This window comes from Tinamus guttatus, unplaced genomic scaffold (assembly GCF_059628265.1).
Source record: "Tinamus guttatus ecotype Peru unplaced genomic scaffold, ASM5962826v1 Tinamus_guttatus_pri_ptg000202l, whole genome shotgun sequence".
Taxonomy (NCBI): domain Eukaryota; kingdom Metazoa; phylum Chordata; class Aves; order Tinamiformes; family Tinamidae; genus Tinamus; species Tinamus guttatus.
Genome location: NW_028288736.1, coordinates 936,586 through 956,125, shown reverse-complemented (window position 1 = coordinate 956,125; position 19,540 = coordinate 936,586). Strand labels below are relative to the sequence as shown.

At 37.2% G+C, this 19,540-nt stretch overlaps 1 protein-coding gene across 1 annotated transcript in view; it reads left to right on the top strand.

Annotated features, from left to right (window-relative positions):
- ANK2 (ankyrin 2) overlaps positions 1 to 19,540 on the top strand; it is a 168,794-nt gene that overhangs the window by 105,184 nt on the left and 44,070 nt on the right. Inside the window, exons 24-28 of the mRNA XM_088524032.1 lie at positions 5,799 to 5,943; positions 11,214 to 11,316; positions 11,916 to 12,019; positions 15,676 to 15,717; positions 16,593 to 16,628. Coding sequence (XP_088380158.1) covers positions 5,799 to 5,943; positions 11,214 to 11,316; positions 11,916 to 12,019; positions 15,676 to 15,717; positions 16,593 to 16,628 — 430 coding nt within the window. The remainder of the gene's footprint in view (positions 1 to 5,798; positions 5,944 to 11,213; positions 11,317 to 11,915; positions 12,020 to 15,675; positions 15,718 to 16,592; positions 16,629 to 19,540) is intronic.

Genomic DNA, 19,540 nt, shown 5'->3' with positions numbered 1-19,540 from the left:
TAAATTAATCTTAATTAGCTTGGGAGTTCTCCCAATCTGAGGAACATTACCACTCGGTGTAGAGAAAATATTGTGGCTGTTGTTCCCTCTAACCAGCATTATTGTGAATGTTGACTTGTGTATCATACATAACTTTCTACAAATCTTTTGAAAAATGTTACATAAAGGCTGGTACTTGCCATATAAATTTCACAAAGGCAAAATCAGTAAGTGCTTTGTATCCTTGGGAAAAAGCCAAATAATTTTTTTTTCCCTTTTCGCTTTAACACGCACAGAGTCTTGGTTGAAGATTTGTTCTGAGTCATAGCTATCTCTCTCAGATGAACCTTTCCTTGCTTAATGCCTAATAATCCAAATGTTCCAAGTTGAGGAAATTTCCTGTTTTCATAGGTAATTTTGATCTGATATACAGTGATTTTTCTCCTTCTGCAAGCAGAATGCAATGTTCTGGTGGAACAAAAAGCTGAGTCAGTTCTCCATCACTTTCTCTGTTATGTTCTTTTAATGTTATTTCCTGCTAATAGTGTCTTGTAGGATGTTCTTATTTCTCTTCTCAAAACCATACAAGGAACTCACTCAGGTCGCAGCTTGAAGGTCCCCTGCTCAGCGGCCCCACGGCCCCTTGGACGTGTCAGTGTGCTGCTGGCTATCTGTGACCTTCTGAGGCTTCTGTGGCTTAGGCGGGGAGGAGTAGTTTGTCCTGATAGAATTCTAAGAAGCCAGTGCTTGTATTCTCTACTACCTAGTTTCATTGCAACAGCTTTGCAAGTAGCCACTTGTCAGATACCAGAATTAACTTTGCAGTACATTAATTCAGGAAACAGCATCCAGTTACCTTTTCCTCTGCAGAGTCCCTGGAATGGAGATGTATTTTTTTTTTCTTTTCATTTTCTTCGTTTTTCCTTTATGCAAGTGCTTTGTTGAGCTGTCAGTAGCTGACATGATGATTTGTGTTTAAAGGCATGTATGAAACTCTGCTTTCCTGACTGGATGGAATTACAGAAATATAGAGCATTAGCCAAAGTTATTGTAACACCAGAAAATTCGTAACGTGTGGGGGCCATTAATCAACAGATTGACTCTCGGGAAACAAAGGTTTCTAGAGGAAGTGTCAAGAGCAGCCCTGCATTATACATGCCATTAAAGATATTTCAGGGCTTATGTATTTCATAAAAAATTGATGTTTGCCATGGCTACCTCTTCTCCATTTGTTGCTTTTAAGAAGCAACACTTTATATGGAGAGCTGTAGACTTATCTGCGTGTTGCAAAGAAAACAATTATTTTGGCAAACTCACATAACTGTATGTGGTTATAAAAACATCTATTAAGAGCAATTTGCAGCAGTTTTTATTGCTGCCCTGTTTCTTTCTCCCTTTTTAACCTTTTCCTTTGTTCTCTCTGTGCTCTGTAAGAAGCAGTCCCACAGGAATTCTGATGCTGCAGTTGTTTGCAATTCTCTTGCATAGTAGGAGAACTGTGGGAAATACAGCTTTGTCCAGACTTCCCTCAGTGAGTTGACTCTGTATGGGGATATCCAGCAAGATGCAGTGAAAATTTTTAGTCTGATTTCTTGATCAAACTTCTGCATGGTTCCCTGATAACAGTAGCTAGGATTACTTCTGAACAAAGCTGCTCAATTTAAGATATGTTATTTAGACACTTCTCCCATAAGCAAAATCTGACTTCTGAAGTGGAGAAGTGCTGTGGCTGGGTGCCCCAAGCTACTGTCCATTTAATGTTATTTTGCTCTTAAAGCAAGCTTTCATTGAAAGATTTCAAAGTGATTGACAATCATTATTTAATCCGTTGTTTATGTAGGAAATACCACTTCTTTGTTAAAATTTAAGAAAGATTGCAATCAAAATACAGGAGCATCACTGTGGTCCTCTGGTTATTATGACTGGATAAAATACTCTATATTCAGCTATGCTGTCGCTGAAGGAGTTGATTTGTGGTCTCAGCATGTAGCCCACTTACTGTCCATTCAGTGATTTGTGGTGCTCAAGACCTGTGTTCAAACAGGTGAAATCATCAGCATGAAAATTAACTTCTTGTTTTCTCTGTAATATGAGAATAGAGTAAGACAAGCATTTACTAATTGAGAGATCATCAGATACTACAAGTCTTCCCAGATACTTCCCTTCCTGATAACAGAAGTAATGTATAATCATCATGAAATCTACAGGGGCGGGGGAGCATGGTGCGGAGGGGAAGAGCAGAACATGAGTATTGCTGACTTGAGCAAAAAGTTGATCAGTTGTGGAGTTTTCAAGTTGGGTTTGCAGTTCTGTTTCAGTTCAGCTTCACAGCTTCTAAGTTGCTCAGAACTGGATCTTTCATTGCCCTGGTGTGCACCCGCAGCACCACACAGCACAGTGCCGAGGTTCCCCGGTTCATGCCAGCCCGTGTTGCACAGCATGTGCAGGGATGTGTGCTTGGGCCAGCTGCACGACCCTGCTCCTGGGTCAACAGCCCCTGTGAGGAACAGCTTGCTCTGGCACAGCCCTCAAAGGTTAGCTGTGCTCCTAGTGCTTCTGAGCACAGACTGTGCTGTGTGTCTGCACAGCTCGTAGAACTCCAGTCCAATAATCCCTGTGATACTCTCCACAGTTTACAGAGGTGTGCTCTTAGTTGGCTTGATTGTGATAAATATATATTTAAAAATAATACAGTGTTACTAACAGTAAGCAACCTGATCTTGACTTGTCCACTGTTAGTTTCTTCCTGCCTTAAGCATAAAATTATAACTAAGTTTATTTAATTTTCCCATTCTGCTTCTCAGAAATACTCTCTTTTTTTTTCCTCTGTCCATCTACCCTCCCTTCCCCTCTTTATTCATCTTGTGTCCAATCCTGCAAAATATTAAGTTGACAACTCTGCAGAAGTCACTCAAAGACTCAAGTATTTGCTACTGTTTTCTTAGAAACGGAATTAAGATTCCTAGGTTTGTGGATACTTTTGTTTTTGACTAACTGTTGTCACAGTGTCCTTGCCTGCAGGTTTCCAGTGTTGCTTTTAGGATAGTCCAGGTACATACTAAATCCTTCTGTGCATTTTATATCCTTCCAAAACTGCCCTGAAAAACATGATATTCAGAAATGCAGATTTGATCAAAAATAAAGGTAACTTGTTGAAATCCATCTGTAAGTTCCTAGTTTATACCAGAAACCTTGAAACATCAATATCAAGTGCTGTGTGCATCATGAACTGCTTAACAGGAGGGAAAAACATGACTGTCATAGATTTGGAGGGGAATGTGATGGCAGATAATCACTTCCAGCATGATTAAAAGGTAGCTATGTAAAGGTGCAAGAAATTACCCTGTGGAAGATTTGCTGTGTAAAGAAAGGCTATGGTCAGCTCAATATATAATTTCTTCTCAGCAGATGTTTTTGTATGGTTTTGTGCAAATTACAGTGCAAAGAGTTGATTGAAACTCAGGAATAGAGCTGTGTCAGATAGTTAAATGACAGTGCAGTATGGCTGGTGGGATGAATGGCTGCTTGTTTTATAGACTGAGAATAATTTGCTTTGCATTCATGCAGTTGCTCTGCTTATCAGCACTTGAGACACTGAGGTATCTAGGTTACATGAAATGCTATGTTGCTTACACAGTCATTCAGATTTAACACACTAGTTGTTCTTCATACACTGGACAGTGTAGTATTTTGGGGAGGAGAAGGGAGGGAATGGGAGGTATATCATATTAAGGGAAGATGGAGGGATACCAGGAGTTGTGGGAAGTGACTTTTAACTTCTAGCTCATAGACTCAAGGCCCATGTACTAGCACATGAGCTTTAATACCACCGGATTGATATTTAGAAGACATTATGGATAGTCTAATTACTGTTTGCAGATGTTAACATCATATGACTTAGCCCCATTATTGACAACTCTTATATGAGAGGCCAAAGTTGAAATATGAGTAGAGTTTGGATTTTTTTTTTGTAAAGGATGTGGGTGTGATGAAAGCAGTGAGGATTTTGCCTTTGTTTCTATTATGGATGGAATGTCTGGCATGAATATAAGTATCTAGTTTATTTGAAATATAACTTGAAATTCCTTTTATTTTTTGATTAACAGCATTGCCTTAATATCTTCCAAGTTTTTGCTAAGCCCTGTGCTTTATAATGTGACATTCCCAGGAAACAGGAGGCATCAACTGTCAGAAGACAGGAAACATGCAGTGATTAAATGCATTTTATTGTTTTCTGTGAAACAGTGCCCAGTTTCTCCCTCTTAATGTGGGCAGATGGAATTTTCAAGGGCTTTTGTTATTATACTAAGAAGATTTAGGCCTTATTTTTACTTAAAATATTTGCATATGTATGCACAAACTCTTTAAAAGCCCTCAGGCAATTTGGTTTTAGATGTAAAATTGTGCGTGTCTTTATCAGATGAAAAATCAAGCCAGAAAAAATAGCTTGATCGTTTTCATGAAAGGGGGTAACAAGATTTCTGCCTTTGGAAATGAGTGCTACTTATATAGCTTGCAATGGTAGTAACGTTTTGTAGGAAAAAAAGTGATGTTTTATCAGAAATCGCAGCAGTAAAAATAATTACTTAATTGCAGTATTGTTTTATTAGGACTTTATATCACAGAAGTGGCGACTGTCCTGATGCCCAAATGGATTCTCTGTGTGATAGTATGGATAGTTGTCTAAGCCTAAATACCGCCCTCCATGTGCTTCCCAACTACAGGGTGGATTACCACAGATAGGATGTGTAGCTGCTGAAGACTCTACTTCCATATTATAGGTGTATTATTCATGTAACTAGGCATGAGCTTTAGGTTCTTGACATTTTCCAATGCAGCTGAGAATATCAGAAAACTACTGGTGGGCTGCAGTCATATTTTGGGGTTCTACGGGTTGCCTCGAGCCCTGGATAGGCTCATTCATTAGTAATTAATGGTTGAGAAGTGACAGGAAAGATACAGGTGTAAATACATTTTCAGGCAGAAACTACAAGGAAAAACCATGATGCGAATGGGAGTGAGAAGAAACATTCGCGTACTAACTGGCAGTGTGAGTGGTTTTATTAGTCACTGAGAAAAACAAAGACATCATAAACATAAAATTTCCTGGAGAAAATAATTTGGGAGCTTAAAAAAATATTTTTGTTAATATTCAGAATATATGCAAAAAGGATAATATATGAGATACCCTAATGTTATTCATTTAGGCTTTGATTCATTTTGAATTACTTGAACAATAGCATCTATGTATGTGAATTTAATTCCACTTTCCGTATATTGCCATGCTTTAGAAATAATTTTTTTTGCCTTTATATGATGTCAATATGGATAGTGGAGAGTTTAAATTAGAATTTGAAACTATCGGGCAAAGGGCCAGGGAAAACATCTTTTCAGCTGAAAATACAAGGCAAACAATCGAACAAGTGGTTATTTTTCATCTTAAAGTGTCAGGCAATTATATATTACAGCTATCGGCAGAGAGCTAAAATAGATAAAGGAACAACAGAAAAAGAACAGAAAAAAATGCTTGGCAGAGTAGCAAACAAGTATGCCCCTTACCAATATGTGCAATAGCAAAATTTAGATTAAATCCAGTTGATTACTCACCTTGATTTTCTTTTTGTTTGTTTGTTTGTTTTGTTTATCCTGCTTTATGTGCCGGTTTTGTCAAGTAAATTAATTGCTTGTGGTTTGTAGTGTTTCATGAGTGGAAATCGCCGCCTTGTTCTTTTTGCTATCCGGCTGTTAGACTCCAACATATAATGGAAACCAAACTTGTGCGTGTGCTTATCTATTTCCTTCCTGTGTTTTGTTTCAAGGTGATGACACAATGACAGGAGATGGAGGAGAGTACCTTAGGCCAGAAGACCTCAAAGAACTAGGAGATGACTCTTTACCAAGCAGCCAATTCCTAGATGGTATGAACTACCTGAGGTACAGCTTGGAAGGAGGACGGTCTGACAGGTATTTGTCTGGGTACAATTCTAGGTATATTTTTTATAAATATTGAAAGTCTCTTTCTTGGTGTTTTTAACTCAAGGTAGATTTGAATGCACTTTTCAGGCTTTCTTCATTAGAAATGTCAGTGTGCCAGTTGTCACTTCGCAAGAGCATGTGTGGTCAGGAAGAATATTTCCTGACCAGTCCAGAAACAGATACATTTGGCACTAATGCTTGGAGTCTAGGGAAGAATTTGCTTCCGATTCCTCGATCTTTAAAAGACACAACTTGCTTTTTTGTCTTTGTAGATGATCAAAGGAAGTTGGCTATGGAAAAGGCTCATGAATCATCCCACTCTCCTCTTGTCATGAGTCAGGGAATGGGTGGGTAGGTGGACAAGGTCTTTCAGCATTTAGGTGATTTTTTTGAGCTGTCTGAGGGCTATAGCTATAAGGAAAGGAACAATGAGGCTTAGTCATTTCACATTAGATTGATAGCAAATATATTGTCACCAAGTAGGTTGACTCCTGCCCTGTTCCTCATTGCTGAATTAACAGGAAAGAGAAAAATCTACCTTTCATTGCCAGAGAATAATTTTCCTTTCAGTGGCACAGCACAATATTTAAGCCCTGAATAAAAAGAAATTTCCATTAAAAATAAAAAGGTGTGTTCAGTTCTGAAAACATTGGCTTGATTATATCTAAAAAGTTGAACCGAGTTCTGGATTTATTTGAGGAATAATAATGCCTGTAACTTAAGTATTTCGAATCTAGCTTTATAAATGCACAAATAAAATGAGACAGAAGGCTCTATGCTTTTAAAATATATGCTGTAATTTAGAGAATATCATTGTAGTCTACACAAGATATAGGGTTCAGTGTTCAGAATTAGAGCTTTTGCTAGTGAGTATGAATATAGATTCAGGTACCTAATCTGGCAGATTAACACCCACATTTCTAATTTAGAATAGTCGGCCTAGGCATTCCTATTTGAAAATGGGAATGTCTGGTTTAAATCAGTAATGTCTCCGGATTTATCGCGTTTAGAATCACTGAAGGAGAGGAAAAAGTGGTTGAGATCTTGGCAACAGAAAGGATTTTTAGCCTGCCTCATTTTCTAGTCTTCGTTGTTATTCTGGCAGCATTTCCCAAATTCAGTGAAATCAGTAGGCTCCCTTGTGCTTCCTTCAGTAGGCTCTGAATTACTCTTGGAACAAAAGGGGACAGGAAACAGTTCTGCTTGCCTCACAGCATGCTGAAATCCCTCATCATTGAGGCTTTCTAAACTTGGGGTCTGCTGCTTTTCAGACAATTCCAATAAATCCACTGAAAATGAAGTGTCTGTTGCTTTTGAGTCTCCAGGAAGGGCAAAGGAGGTTTATGACTGCATCAGAATTTAAAAAACTACATTAACTATATCAGCTTAAAAATCAAAACATGTCGCCATTATCATGCTCTTTCAATGGTAGCAATGTTTTATTTATTTGTTTCAAGATACTGTGTAGGAGTGGTTGTGCAGTCAAGTGTTAACCCTGTTTCCGCTCTGGTTTTAGAATAATTTTGCTTTTAAATGCAGTCCATGGACTTCAGTATTTTCACTGGCATAAAATTGATACCTAAACGTGTCTTATTTTCTGTCGCATGAAAATGATTTCACATCCTGAATCAAGTATGGTTGCATAGAAATGAAGCAAAATGATAGATAGAGGTAGAATGAAAAAAAAAAGGTGCAACTTTTAGACTTCATGATCTCATTTTGTCAGATTACTGTATAAGAATTTTCACAGAAACTACTTAAATTATTTTGTTTTTGCTGTAGTATGGCTTTCGTTGCATTACACTGACTTTGTTCTCCTAAGAAATTCAGCAATGCAAAATAATATAAGCAGTGTGTACACATGTAATCTTATGCATTAAACAATTTGATTTAAAAGCATGTATTTTTATTTTGTAACCATCTTCCCTATTTATTTTATTTCTCTCCTCTTCATTCTTTTTTGTACGCTTTCATTAGCACCATGCCCAGGTAGGTATTGCATAGCATGAAAGTGTCATCTCTGTATACTTTAATGGCATCTGTCTCTGCTCATCCCTTTCGGAGGCCTGCTGCGCACCGGAATGTTGATTTTGAGAAGACATTGCTGGTGGAGGTAGTTAAGAGTTGCAAATGAGTATTATATGTGGTGGTAAACAGTGATTCACCAGTACTGTCTAGCTAAGAAGTTCACAGAATGATATAGCTAGTGTCTTAGAAACAAGTTTCCTGGTTGCTGTAAGGGTTGCTGTAAGTTAGCAGGGTGCAGGGGAGTAGCACTAGGCCACAGCAGTTGGCAGCTGTCCTGGGTCACTGTGCTGCTGAACACGTTAGCTGTTTCCCATTCCTAGTGGTAGGTTGAAAATGAAGAGAGTGGTTTATGTAAGCTGAATTCTCCATTTGGGTATTGAGAGCCAGAAGCGATACAGGCTATATCAGATCACCAGTGTTTGAAAAGACTTATAGTCAGTGCACGTCCCATCTACTCTCCTGAACTGTGATGCATGTGAGAGGGGCTTTCAGTCTTTAACTAAAGGAGCTTGATGCGATTTTCAGTGGTAGCAGCTTCTTTTTCCAAGGTGTCTGAAACACCATATACTCCTAACTAGTGGTAGACTTGGATGGACTGAGAGGCCGCTTGAGGCCTGTCTGGACTGGCAATTGCAAGTGCACTGTGCTGTGGTCTCCCCATCACCCAGGTGAGAATGGCTAATCCGTCAGGCGTGGTAGGCGATACCTGCCTGTGTGTTCCCTGGCATGGGCAAGGCACGCACTTCTGTGCAGGACCTTCGTAGTCTTCTTGGGTTTCACAGTTGAAATGTTGTCTTTATGTTTGAGCAGATTAGCCCCACAACCCTTGCAATAGAGAAGTAAAAGCCAGATTTGACAAGAATCTGTATTTAGGCATGTCACTAGTCTCACTTAGGGTCATTTTTTTTTTTACAGGATTTGTGAAGAGCTTTTACAATAGCAAATAATACACATGCTTCCTAACAGTTCTGCCCAGTGCCACTGTGTTTATTCCTAAGCCTCTGAGGGCAGTATCAGCTCAAGACTAGTTCTGAAATTAAATGTAGTAGAAAATTTAAACTTATAATTTACTGCAGACCTCAGTCAGGCTTGTATAGTTATCTTGTCTATTGATAAATGTCCAGAGCCTCAATGCGTGGATATGGGCTGGAAATTACATGTGTGTATCCCATCCTGGGTGGACAGTGGGTTAGTTGTAGTGGTGGTAGTAACAAACTCAGGTACTTACAGAAGAATATGGACAAAATCACGATACGGATGGGCAGTCAAATCTTGTACATATTTCCTTTCGTTCAGTGTCTATGCGGGACATGACATTAGCTGAATGGCGATGCCTACAGTTTGGATGGCAAACTTGCAAGCATTGCATGGCACTGTGAAAACTAGTTCTGAAGTGTCAAATATTAAAATGAATAGAGGATGATGATGGCAAATGGGGTCTGCTACTGAAGTTTTTTTTTCACCCAAAGAACAAAGGTTTACCCGAAGTACAGTTGTTATGAGTAAAGAATGTGTACCCTGCCTACCAAATTTACACTAAAATGTTACTAGAGAACTATATATGTGATCAAAATACCTTTCAGTCAAGATTCCTTTTCACATTTTTTTTCTGAAATAAGCTATTTGTAGACAATTAGCATGAACTGCTAGCCCTATTGAAATCAATAGAAATGTTATTTGATGGAATCAAAATTTTATTCCAGAAATGCATAACTCCAGTGATACTCTGCTTATCAACCTTGCTTTCACTTCTTCTATTTGACTGGGTGAAAAATATTTCATGACATGCAAAAGAGATATTATTTGTTACTGTGTTTTTTTCTTTTTCTTTTTTCACACAGCACTTTTCCAAGGCTGATATTTGTGTAGTATTTAATTTTGCTTTCAATTTTGTACTATTATTGATTATGCTGTTGATATATGCCAATGATCAATAGTATTGATTATTCATTCAGTATTATATATTTCTAATAAAGATAACTATTTGTTTTTAAAAATGGATCACAAAAATAATATTGAATGAGTGTAACTATATTAAACAAACCCAGATGGCATGACCCAGGTGGTAAAATCTACCTTCCAGCAAGATCGGCATTTAAAGAGGTTTAAAGCTCATGACCATGGAGTAAACATGACATTTTTATTATCACCTGTTGAAAATTAATTATCCTTTAAAAAGCTACATATGTAGATAAATGGACTATTATTCTGATCCTATGTGTCAGTCATTATGAGCAATACTCATGGAGGTGTAAAGCACAAAAATAAAACTCCTCTCCAGATTTTTGCCCTCTATTCCTCAAGGTATCAAACAACAGCAGAGTGCACTTAGATCATCCACCTTCAGATGTTTTATTATTGTTATTATTTAGTGCCTATCATAATACCTTAGATAGTAAATATCTGAAAGATAAAAATAATGCTATTTGGTAGCAGAAACCCCATTTACCTCAGTGTGTCCTTGTTGTGGTGTCTCTTTCTGTGCCTTTTTTGCTTTTTGCTAGTGGATCCTGCAGCTAAATTCTGAGCCAGTGCTTGGAAGCAGCTTATTACTGCCTTGCATCTCTCATTGCTACAGCAACCAGTTTTTGGTAGAGCTGTGTGTACTTACGAAGAAACCAGTGCTCACGTTTTGGATTGTCTTTCTCAAGATGCTCTTGGTGTTCTGAGGAGGAATTTTGTTTACACAGGAGCATGTGGCTGGCCACAATCCACGTTGCTGTGTGTACCTTCCAGGGGACAATATGGAGGTTACTCATTTGTAGGTCAGAACAAAGTTGCAGAAAGAGTCATTTCAGCTTTTCTTCAGACCTTAGTATTTTGATTTGCCTGTGTGGTTTGCTTATATCACACAGCAGGAGAGAGAACACCTTCAAAGAGCCTCCGAAGGAATTCCTGCTCTTTATTGAACAGAAACTACTAAGCCACAAAGCTAACTATAAAAGATTAGTGAATATAAAATAGACTGTAATCTAAATTAGTCTACAGTTTCTTCATCTGAAGCAAATGAGAAAAATAATTTTGTGGCTTTTAGTGAGAAAAGTAGCATAACGTAGAGATTTGCAGAGCTCCATTTTTTGCCCCCACCCCTTGTGCATACTCCCCCTGGAAGTTGCATCGTATTTGCTAATAGCACGCTTTTCTCATTCTCCCACTTGATCTGTCACCACACCTTTCCAACATCATCTGTACTGCTGCTACATTGCTATGGCATCCTACCAACCTGCCAGCCTGCGATCCTTCAGTTCCGACAGGTCCCACACGCTGAGCCACGCCTCCTACCTGAGGGACAGTGCCATGATAGATGATACGGTGGTCATTCCCAGCCAGCAGGTAGGCAGCTTCTCTTAAGCTTACTCCTCTGCTGGACAAATATGGAAATAATTTGACTGTGGATGGTACCAATGGTATAACATAGTGCATGCTGTTTTATTTATTATAATGTAAATTTATTATAATGTAGATCCTTCTAGTTTCACGTGGTATTTAATCTGCTTTATATTGTGCAGTATTAAACTCCATTCCAAAATAGCTGTATTATTATAATACATGGACTCTCTCTATAATGGTCACAGTTTACATGACTTTTAAAAAAAAATTGACATCCACTGGTCCAAATATTCAGGTGATCTAACAAACTCAAAGACATTTTCCTCAATGTGCTGAAGTGTGTCTGTAGTGACAAAATGACTTAGAAACTATCGGTTTGGTAACTCACAGCACTGCTATTCACTGGGACCATATGATTGCTTTGAGAAAGTACAACATGTTAAAGCATTTCTGATATTATAATACTATTACTACTCCTTTTAGTCTTATTTAAAATAATGTTTGAAATGTTCAACTACTACTATGCAAAATACATATTTTTATTGTTTGATTGGTTAATTAATTTTGTTGTAGTAAAAGAAAATGCTTTTTTGCCTGTCAAGGTAACAACTCTGGCCAAAGAGGCTGAAAGGAATTCCTATCGCTTAAGCTGGGGCCCTGAAAACTTGGACAATGTGGCGCTCTCTTCCAGCCCTATTCATTCAGGGTGAGTGGATCAGTTAGCATTATTTGGGGAAATAATGCAGTGACAGATAATGCTTAATTATGAGTTAAATTTTCAATTTTCCTTCATTACTTTGATCTGGTAATCATTTTTTTATGGTCACCTAAGTTTTGCCAGTCATACAAGTCTAAGTATAGAGACTGGAAGTTAGTGTGCTGGTGCCAATGAGCCCACTGTCAGGATTGAGAGGAGTGAGAGGGAGTTCACAAATCACAAATACAGTGCTTGTTTAAAATTTGTGATAATTGAGACCAACAGCTTAATCAGTCCAGGTGGTGAATGCTTCCCATGCTGAAGAAGTAGTTTAGATAAGCGTCAACTCTAGATTGAATAGGATTAATAATAAATTATGAGAAGCAAGGAATATTCAAGCAATCTGAAGGCTACATGGCTTAGAAGTATTTGGCCACTGTGTTCATATATCCTCACAGTTGAATTTTTTTTGTAAGCCTTTGCAGTCCTACAACCTTGCTGAAATGTAGCAAGATGTATTGAAACACATATCCACCCATATTCATCCCTATAAAGGTTATCCTGATTGGCCTCGAAGCCTGTGAGAGCATTACTTTAAAGCACTCTAGCGTTTTGAGTAATGTTATTCTTTACACTGAGTAAAGACTTCATTTTACAATGCCATCAGATTTGATGAGGCATGTGCCTACAAATTCATGCTGAGGTGCTGTCACACAAAAGCATTTCATTTCTGTGGAGCCATGTTCCATGTAGCACTGCAGGATACCTGGAAAAAAATAGAACTTGTTAATCTCAAATGAGTTTACAACGATCTTTAGTCCATATTTTTCAAAAACAAAACTGAAGTCCCGTTAGGAATGACTAATGATACTGGTCCAGAAGAGGATCAATATTATCGTAACTGGGCTTGTAAATTAACTAATTCAAGATATGTATGGGAAGTTTGTATGTTAGCTGATAGTGGTTTATTTGGCTGTGGCCCGTGCTGTTTGGATTTGTTTTCTTTTGAGCTTTAAAACTAACAAACAACATGAAAATGCTTAACTTGCACAGCACATATATATTTAATACATATGCCAAGATCTAAGCTTTAAAAATTGTTTTCATGGCTTATTCTAACCCTGAATAGTCTGCAGGATTTTCCCAAAAGGTGTGTTATTTTTCTCTTTCAGAAAGATAGGTGTGTATAGTGATTGCTGAGGATGAATTAAGTACTTTCTGGAAGAGTGATCTTTGCTCCTTCGCTGCACAATCATTACATTGTTTTATCAAAAGAAAAATTTGTGATATTAGCGCCTTTTGGATGACCAGAATGCCAGTGGTAGAGTAAGAATATCTAGCTTTAATGAAAATGACTTTCTCTGCAGCTTTGTATGAAATAGTGATATTTAGCGCAGTACAGTATTGTTCTTCTCATATATCCCAATTAATCTGACACTAAATATTTTTAAAACACATCTATACTAACAATTACTTGTCCTTTGGGAAAATCTGCACAACATTTCCTTTTTTTAGTGCCTATTTTTAGCTAAGTCATTAAGTTATCATGTACAGTAAAGCACTGAGGTGCATCATGGCCTCAAGTTGTGCCAGGGGAGGTTCAGGTTAGACATTAGGAAGAATTTCTGTACAGAAGAGTAGTCAAGCATTGGAACAGGCTGCCCAGGGAAGTGGTAGAGTCACCGTCTCTGACAGTGTTCAAGAAATGTGTAGATGAGGCACTTTGGGACATGGTTTAGCAGGTTATGGTGGTGATGAGTTTATGGTTGGACTTCGTCTCCACTAGTCACACCTTCTCTTAAAAATGAAACAACTGCGGAACTGCTGTGTGCATAATTGTTGCATACACCTAGCTGAAACAGCAGATACATTCATAATTTACATGTTTTCTGTCATCTGCAGGCAGGCTCCATGGCTACTAGATTCTAGATTTACTATCAACAGTGTTGACATTTCAGTTGTATGCCTTGAAATAGTATGCTTCTATTACAAAAGGGAAGTCTTTGTGTTTGAAATTGAATGCTTTATAACATTTTCAGTGGCTTTAAGTAAGACTACGGTCTTACATATTTGCCCAAGACATGGGATATGCACTGAACTTAGATCATGTTTTTATAAAGCAATACATCAGAGAGGTATTGGGAGGTGATTTATTCAGTGCCAGTCATCTTTATATTGTACTCTGTCCAATCTGAAAAAAAAAAGACTAATGCTGCTTTCCCTCTGCAGTGCTTCAGTGGCTAACCTCAAATTCCTGGGTTCTTACTGAGCTCCCCTGGTAGGGAAGTGTTTCAGTTGATCGCAGAGTGACACCCACAGGCAAAGGGCTGAATTGATAAAGAACTGTTGTCTTGCTGATATGGAATTTCATAGGCATATTTCAACCCTTGTATAACTAACCAAAGCATTACCTGCATCTGAAATTCCAGAAAGGGAAATGATTTTAACCTATCTTTAAAATTTAAATAGATTTTTTGTTTCAATATGTGGGTAATTTCATCAATGTGATATAAAGCTAAATCTTTGGTAAGAATCTCTTACAGCCATTTCAAAACCAAGAAATTCTCTTTTAAGGGGCAAAATTTATTTTGGTGGTGCACACAGTCTCAACACAAACATCTCTAACTTTAAAAAAAAATCAGCTGCTTCTAAATATTTTCATGCATGGACTTAAAGTAGAAGTAAAAACTCCTGCAGCTTTATAATTTTCCCCATGACATTTAAACTTACTTTCAGTAAATCAGATTTGCTTCTCCTTTTAAAACTGTGAAATCTTACATTTCAGTAAAGTTAAAAATCTTTCACTATGTTGTAAATTTTAGATGCTCTATGTCCAATAAGGTAGAGTTTTACTGCTTTGCTGATAATATTGCTGTATATCCTGTTCAAGTATTAGGAGGGACAGAAGTAATGCCTACATAGATGCAAGTGTGTCTCTCAGTTTCACTCTCATATTTCACCATATCCTATTGTGGAGGAGCACAAAATACTTTCATTAAGTTGGAAGGCAAAATGCTGAACTGCAGGGTTTCTTTTCACTTGCACCATTTAGACATTGTTTGCCAGTGTCATATTGTTATGCCTGTGCTAGCCACAGTAGTTAAGTGTGGGTGGTAAAGGTAAGGCTGGCTGCAAGTCTGTGTTTTTAAAGTATAGATGATGCTCAAAATTATCATATTGCCTTTCATACCTAAGTTCTAATGAGATGGTGAACAAAATCTAGCTTAGCTGTGTTAGATTGTATTACAAAGAAATTTCTTGACAAATGTGTGGGTGTATGAGAGGTAAGAAAATGGGCAGTTTTGTCACATTGTCAATAACATGGCCCTGAAAGCGAGGAACTTCAGGTAGTGCTCTGATATTAACTTGCTTCTGTGTTCTACATCAAGTTAGGCAATAGCTCTGCAGTTTTTCCTGAGTCTAGTATGTTCACAGTAAAACTTGTTAATGAGAAATACTGATTTAATCGGATGAAGAGGAGAGAAACCAGTTTGCCAAATAGATGTTCCATATGTATCTGTATTTGCATTTCGTAAAATGAAATGGTTGGGCTATTACTAGTGAGTTTACCTTTCTGGAAGTGTTGCTTCCATCAATGAAAGGGGGGAAAAAGAAGTGAGTCAGCAGCTGAAACTGTGACATATAATGTGAATTATCATTCTTAGCTGCCTGTCTGCAAAAAAGGAGACTGGATCAATGCTAACAAGGTAAACGAAATGTGTTTCGAGTGTTATATTTTGAATCTATAGTATCGCTTTCCCCAATGTGACATTAATTTTCTTGAAATTTAATGGAAACAGGACCTGGCAGCTACCAGCTGAGAGTCATTTTTAAAATGTGCAATACTAAATGATTTTAGAATATACTGTAGCCTTTATGAACCTCTATTCAGAAAGTTACAATAAGAAAAACAGCAGGTGTTTCACTAAAGCAAATCTCTGTTCATGTCAATGAAATAAATTGGCAATGGAGAAATATATTTAAAAAAAAACCCACTGCCAAAAGAACACTAACTAGGCAGCACATGAGACTCTACTGAGTATATAAACAGTTTAAAAGAATATGAACAGTTCATAGTTTGAAATTTGGCATTCTGTAACACAGAACAAAAGGAGGACAAGAAACATGCTGAAGTGGAACAAGCTAGAGGACAGGGAATACAGAGAGGAGATTTGAAGAACGGAGACTTGTGGCTTTCTGTGTTATCAGAAGCACTGGGTGGAATCCCTTTAGATGCATTACTCAGGGTACACCATGGTCTAAATTTTAAATGTTGCCTACTTAAAAGAAGCAGCATTTCCCCTAATCTTGTTTTGAAGTCTAACTGTACAGATTAGGTATATGACTTGCAATTTGAGAACATACGTAGAGAAACCCACTTAATTACTACCAAAGTAGGAATACACGTTTTTAAACCAAGATTATTATGTAGGCTTATTTTTTTTGTGCTTTCTTTCACTTTCTCATACATACGCTTAATTCAGAAACCTACGTTTTTCCTGGTATTTCATTTAACTCTTTATTTTTTGTTTGTTTTTCTTTTTTGGGGGGGGAGGATATTAAATTATCTATTCTATTGCAGCTGCTCCTCTCCATGTCTTGATCATGACAACAGCAGGTGAACTTCTGCTTAATTTCTTTCTTTAATATATTGCTCCTGCACTTCTCACGCACCATATTTATCCTCTTCTCTTACATCACTTCAGGATGCTTTAGTATTTTGATATTGTGTGTTAGCTAAGATATAAAAAAAAAAGGAAAATCTGCTCTGACTAGGATTGTTACACATGTTACTATTTCTCTTATACAGTTAAGTGGCCATTTTCTCCCTTCTGCTGTTCTGTCCTGTATAAGGAAAGAACGCTAGCCACATTAAAGGCTTACCACACAAAATCTTAACAAACTTCCTCTGCTTTCTTAGGTTGTTTTAATCCTTGATTTACTTAACTGTAAATTCACTCTACTGATGACTAAATACGATTTTGAAAAAATCCAACAAAAGCCATTATAAATAGTTTCAAGTATTGTGTCACAATCTGGACCTCATCTCTATATAAAGAATATTGCAAAACCATTCCCTAGGCCATATTTTCCAACTCATCCTGCCCTATTGAAACTTGTGGAATAACAGCACTTTATGTATTTAAAAGGTAAAACTTGACCCCATTTTTTTTAATTTTAAAATTTAAATTTTAAATTTTGTGCCAAGTTCTATTTGTGTGTAGCTTTAGTTAATCAGTGTTTGAATCACTGACACATTCTGTTTTGCTGTGCAGGATGCCTGTAGTGGTGCCTACCTAAGGGAGATTATCAGCACTCAGTAAACTGAGTATTGATTGGCACAATAATTTTTTATACCCTTTAAATATGACCAAAGAATAATGAAGGATTAAAATAATAAACTACACAAATTTATTAAATTGCTAAATAAGTGATCATAGCACAAAATTGTATTTTTAGATAATGTTATCTCATCTCTTCGTAGTCAAATAATACCATTACTATCAATGGAGAGAACATTATTGCAAGTTATTACTTCTAGTGGATTCCTAGATAGGATCATGCTTTTTGTCCTCCTAGATGTTTTTTTCCGACCTTGTTTATATATGGCATAGTTACAGCCTGACCAAAAGCACACTGAGGGAGTGAATGCCTTGCTATTGATTTCAGTGAGAACAGGGTCAAGGCCCCTTGTCTTAATTTCAGATTTTGTTTCAGTTTCCTTCTCCATTTGAACACTTCAGAATGCCTGAAGCACCCTGAGTGTTTTTGCTTTTTAACACACTGTGACTAACACTGAATGCTGCTATCTCCTTGTTTCCTCATTTCTTTAAAAAATGAAGATGATTTACACAAAAAAGTTCTCAAATGTGCCTACAATGTAGTTCAGTTGTAGCTTTTTCATTGTTCCCTAATACTTGATGAGCGCATGTGTGCCTGCCCAGCTAGTTTAAAAAAATAATCCTAACTGAACTGATTATGTGAAAGTGGTGTATTGATTTAGCCCATTCAGCTTGTGGTGCTAAAAGAACTATTGCTTGTTCTAGAAAGCCCCTTCATGATGCTATGTTTGCATGGCTCTTCAGACAATTCTGCAGAATGAGAAGTGTGGTTGAGTGCCAACATGCTTGCATTTGCAGCTACCTGGAACTGGGTGCTTCTGTTACAAAGTCTTTTACATAACAGTGATTTTTTTCCAAACCACAAAATATGTATCTTTCCCTTCCCCCATGTTGACATAGCCTTTCAAATTTTTATTTATTCATTCCTTTTTTACTTTTTAAAGGACTGTAAATACAGAATTAAAGTATGTTAGTTCCATGTAAAGAAAATCAGCAAAGCGAGTAACTACAGATCAGATTTGAAAGAACAACATTTTTTTCATCCTTATAAGGCGGATGACTTCAGTGTGTATGTTGTCTGTGATCTGATTCTATTGGAGACATTAGAATGTGGATTTGTGTTTGTTTTGCTCTGTGTAAAATGTGTAACAGAAACCTGTATGTGTTCCCTTCTAGTCTATACTTCTAGACAAGAATTGCTTTTGGTCTTTTTTTTTTTTTTCCTCTTCAAAAAAGAAATCCTGATTTGTCCTGGGCTCTCTTTAAAAAAGAAGAGTTAATGATTTCCCATGAACTAATTTATTTCATTGATTTGGCTATAAAAAGCCCTTTATATTCGATTGCCATCTTGTTAACTCTCAGGAAAATGTGGTATCAATCTAATTAGCAAGGCTGTGTAAGTGTCAGAGTGGGATGTTTGTGTCATGCATCGTTTTTCACTGAATTTTTAAAACATGGCCAAAAGTTCTTGTGAGCCTTTCTGCAAAGGGTCTGGTTGACCAAGTCGCTATTGGCATACATATTTTTGACTTTGCTGCTTAAATTGCTTTGATTTTAAATTATCATTTAGTTAGAATATGAGTTCTTAAAATGGCTGCCAAAATAAACACTTAGTGCCAAGAAAGATGCTTTCCTTATATGCAGTTGTTATAGGAAGCATATCCAAAGCATGATCTGAGACATGCATGATGCTTTCAGAAGCTTGGAAAGCTGTCCCAGAAGCTCTACTGCTTGTATTATTTTTCCGCAGCTCAGTTTTACTGCATTACTCCTAACCATAATTAGTCTCTGCTAAGGTTTTCCTTCCGCTGTTATGCCATTTCTATATCCTTTTGAAAACCGTAATTATGACATCTTCATAGCCTTCCTGCCAGTTATTTTTCTTTTACATTTTCTTTAATTTTTAATATTATAATAAATTACCAGTTTATTATAATAAATGGCATGTCAGCAATATCTACATCTTAAATGTTTTAGGGTGTATTTTTTTCTCTCCTGCTCTGGACGTAATCTGTAAGATGGCAAAAAATCCCTTTGATCATTTTTGTTTGTTTGTTTTTTCTTTTCCTTTCTTTCTCTTTCTTCCTTGAACTCTTCACCTCTTTCCATTCTCCATACCTAGTGGGTTGGAAATGCTTGTGTTAGTGCTTCCTGCGATTGGAGCTGGAGTTTCCTGGCTAGCCAGAAG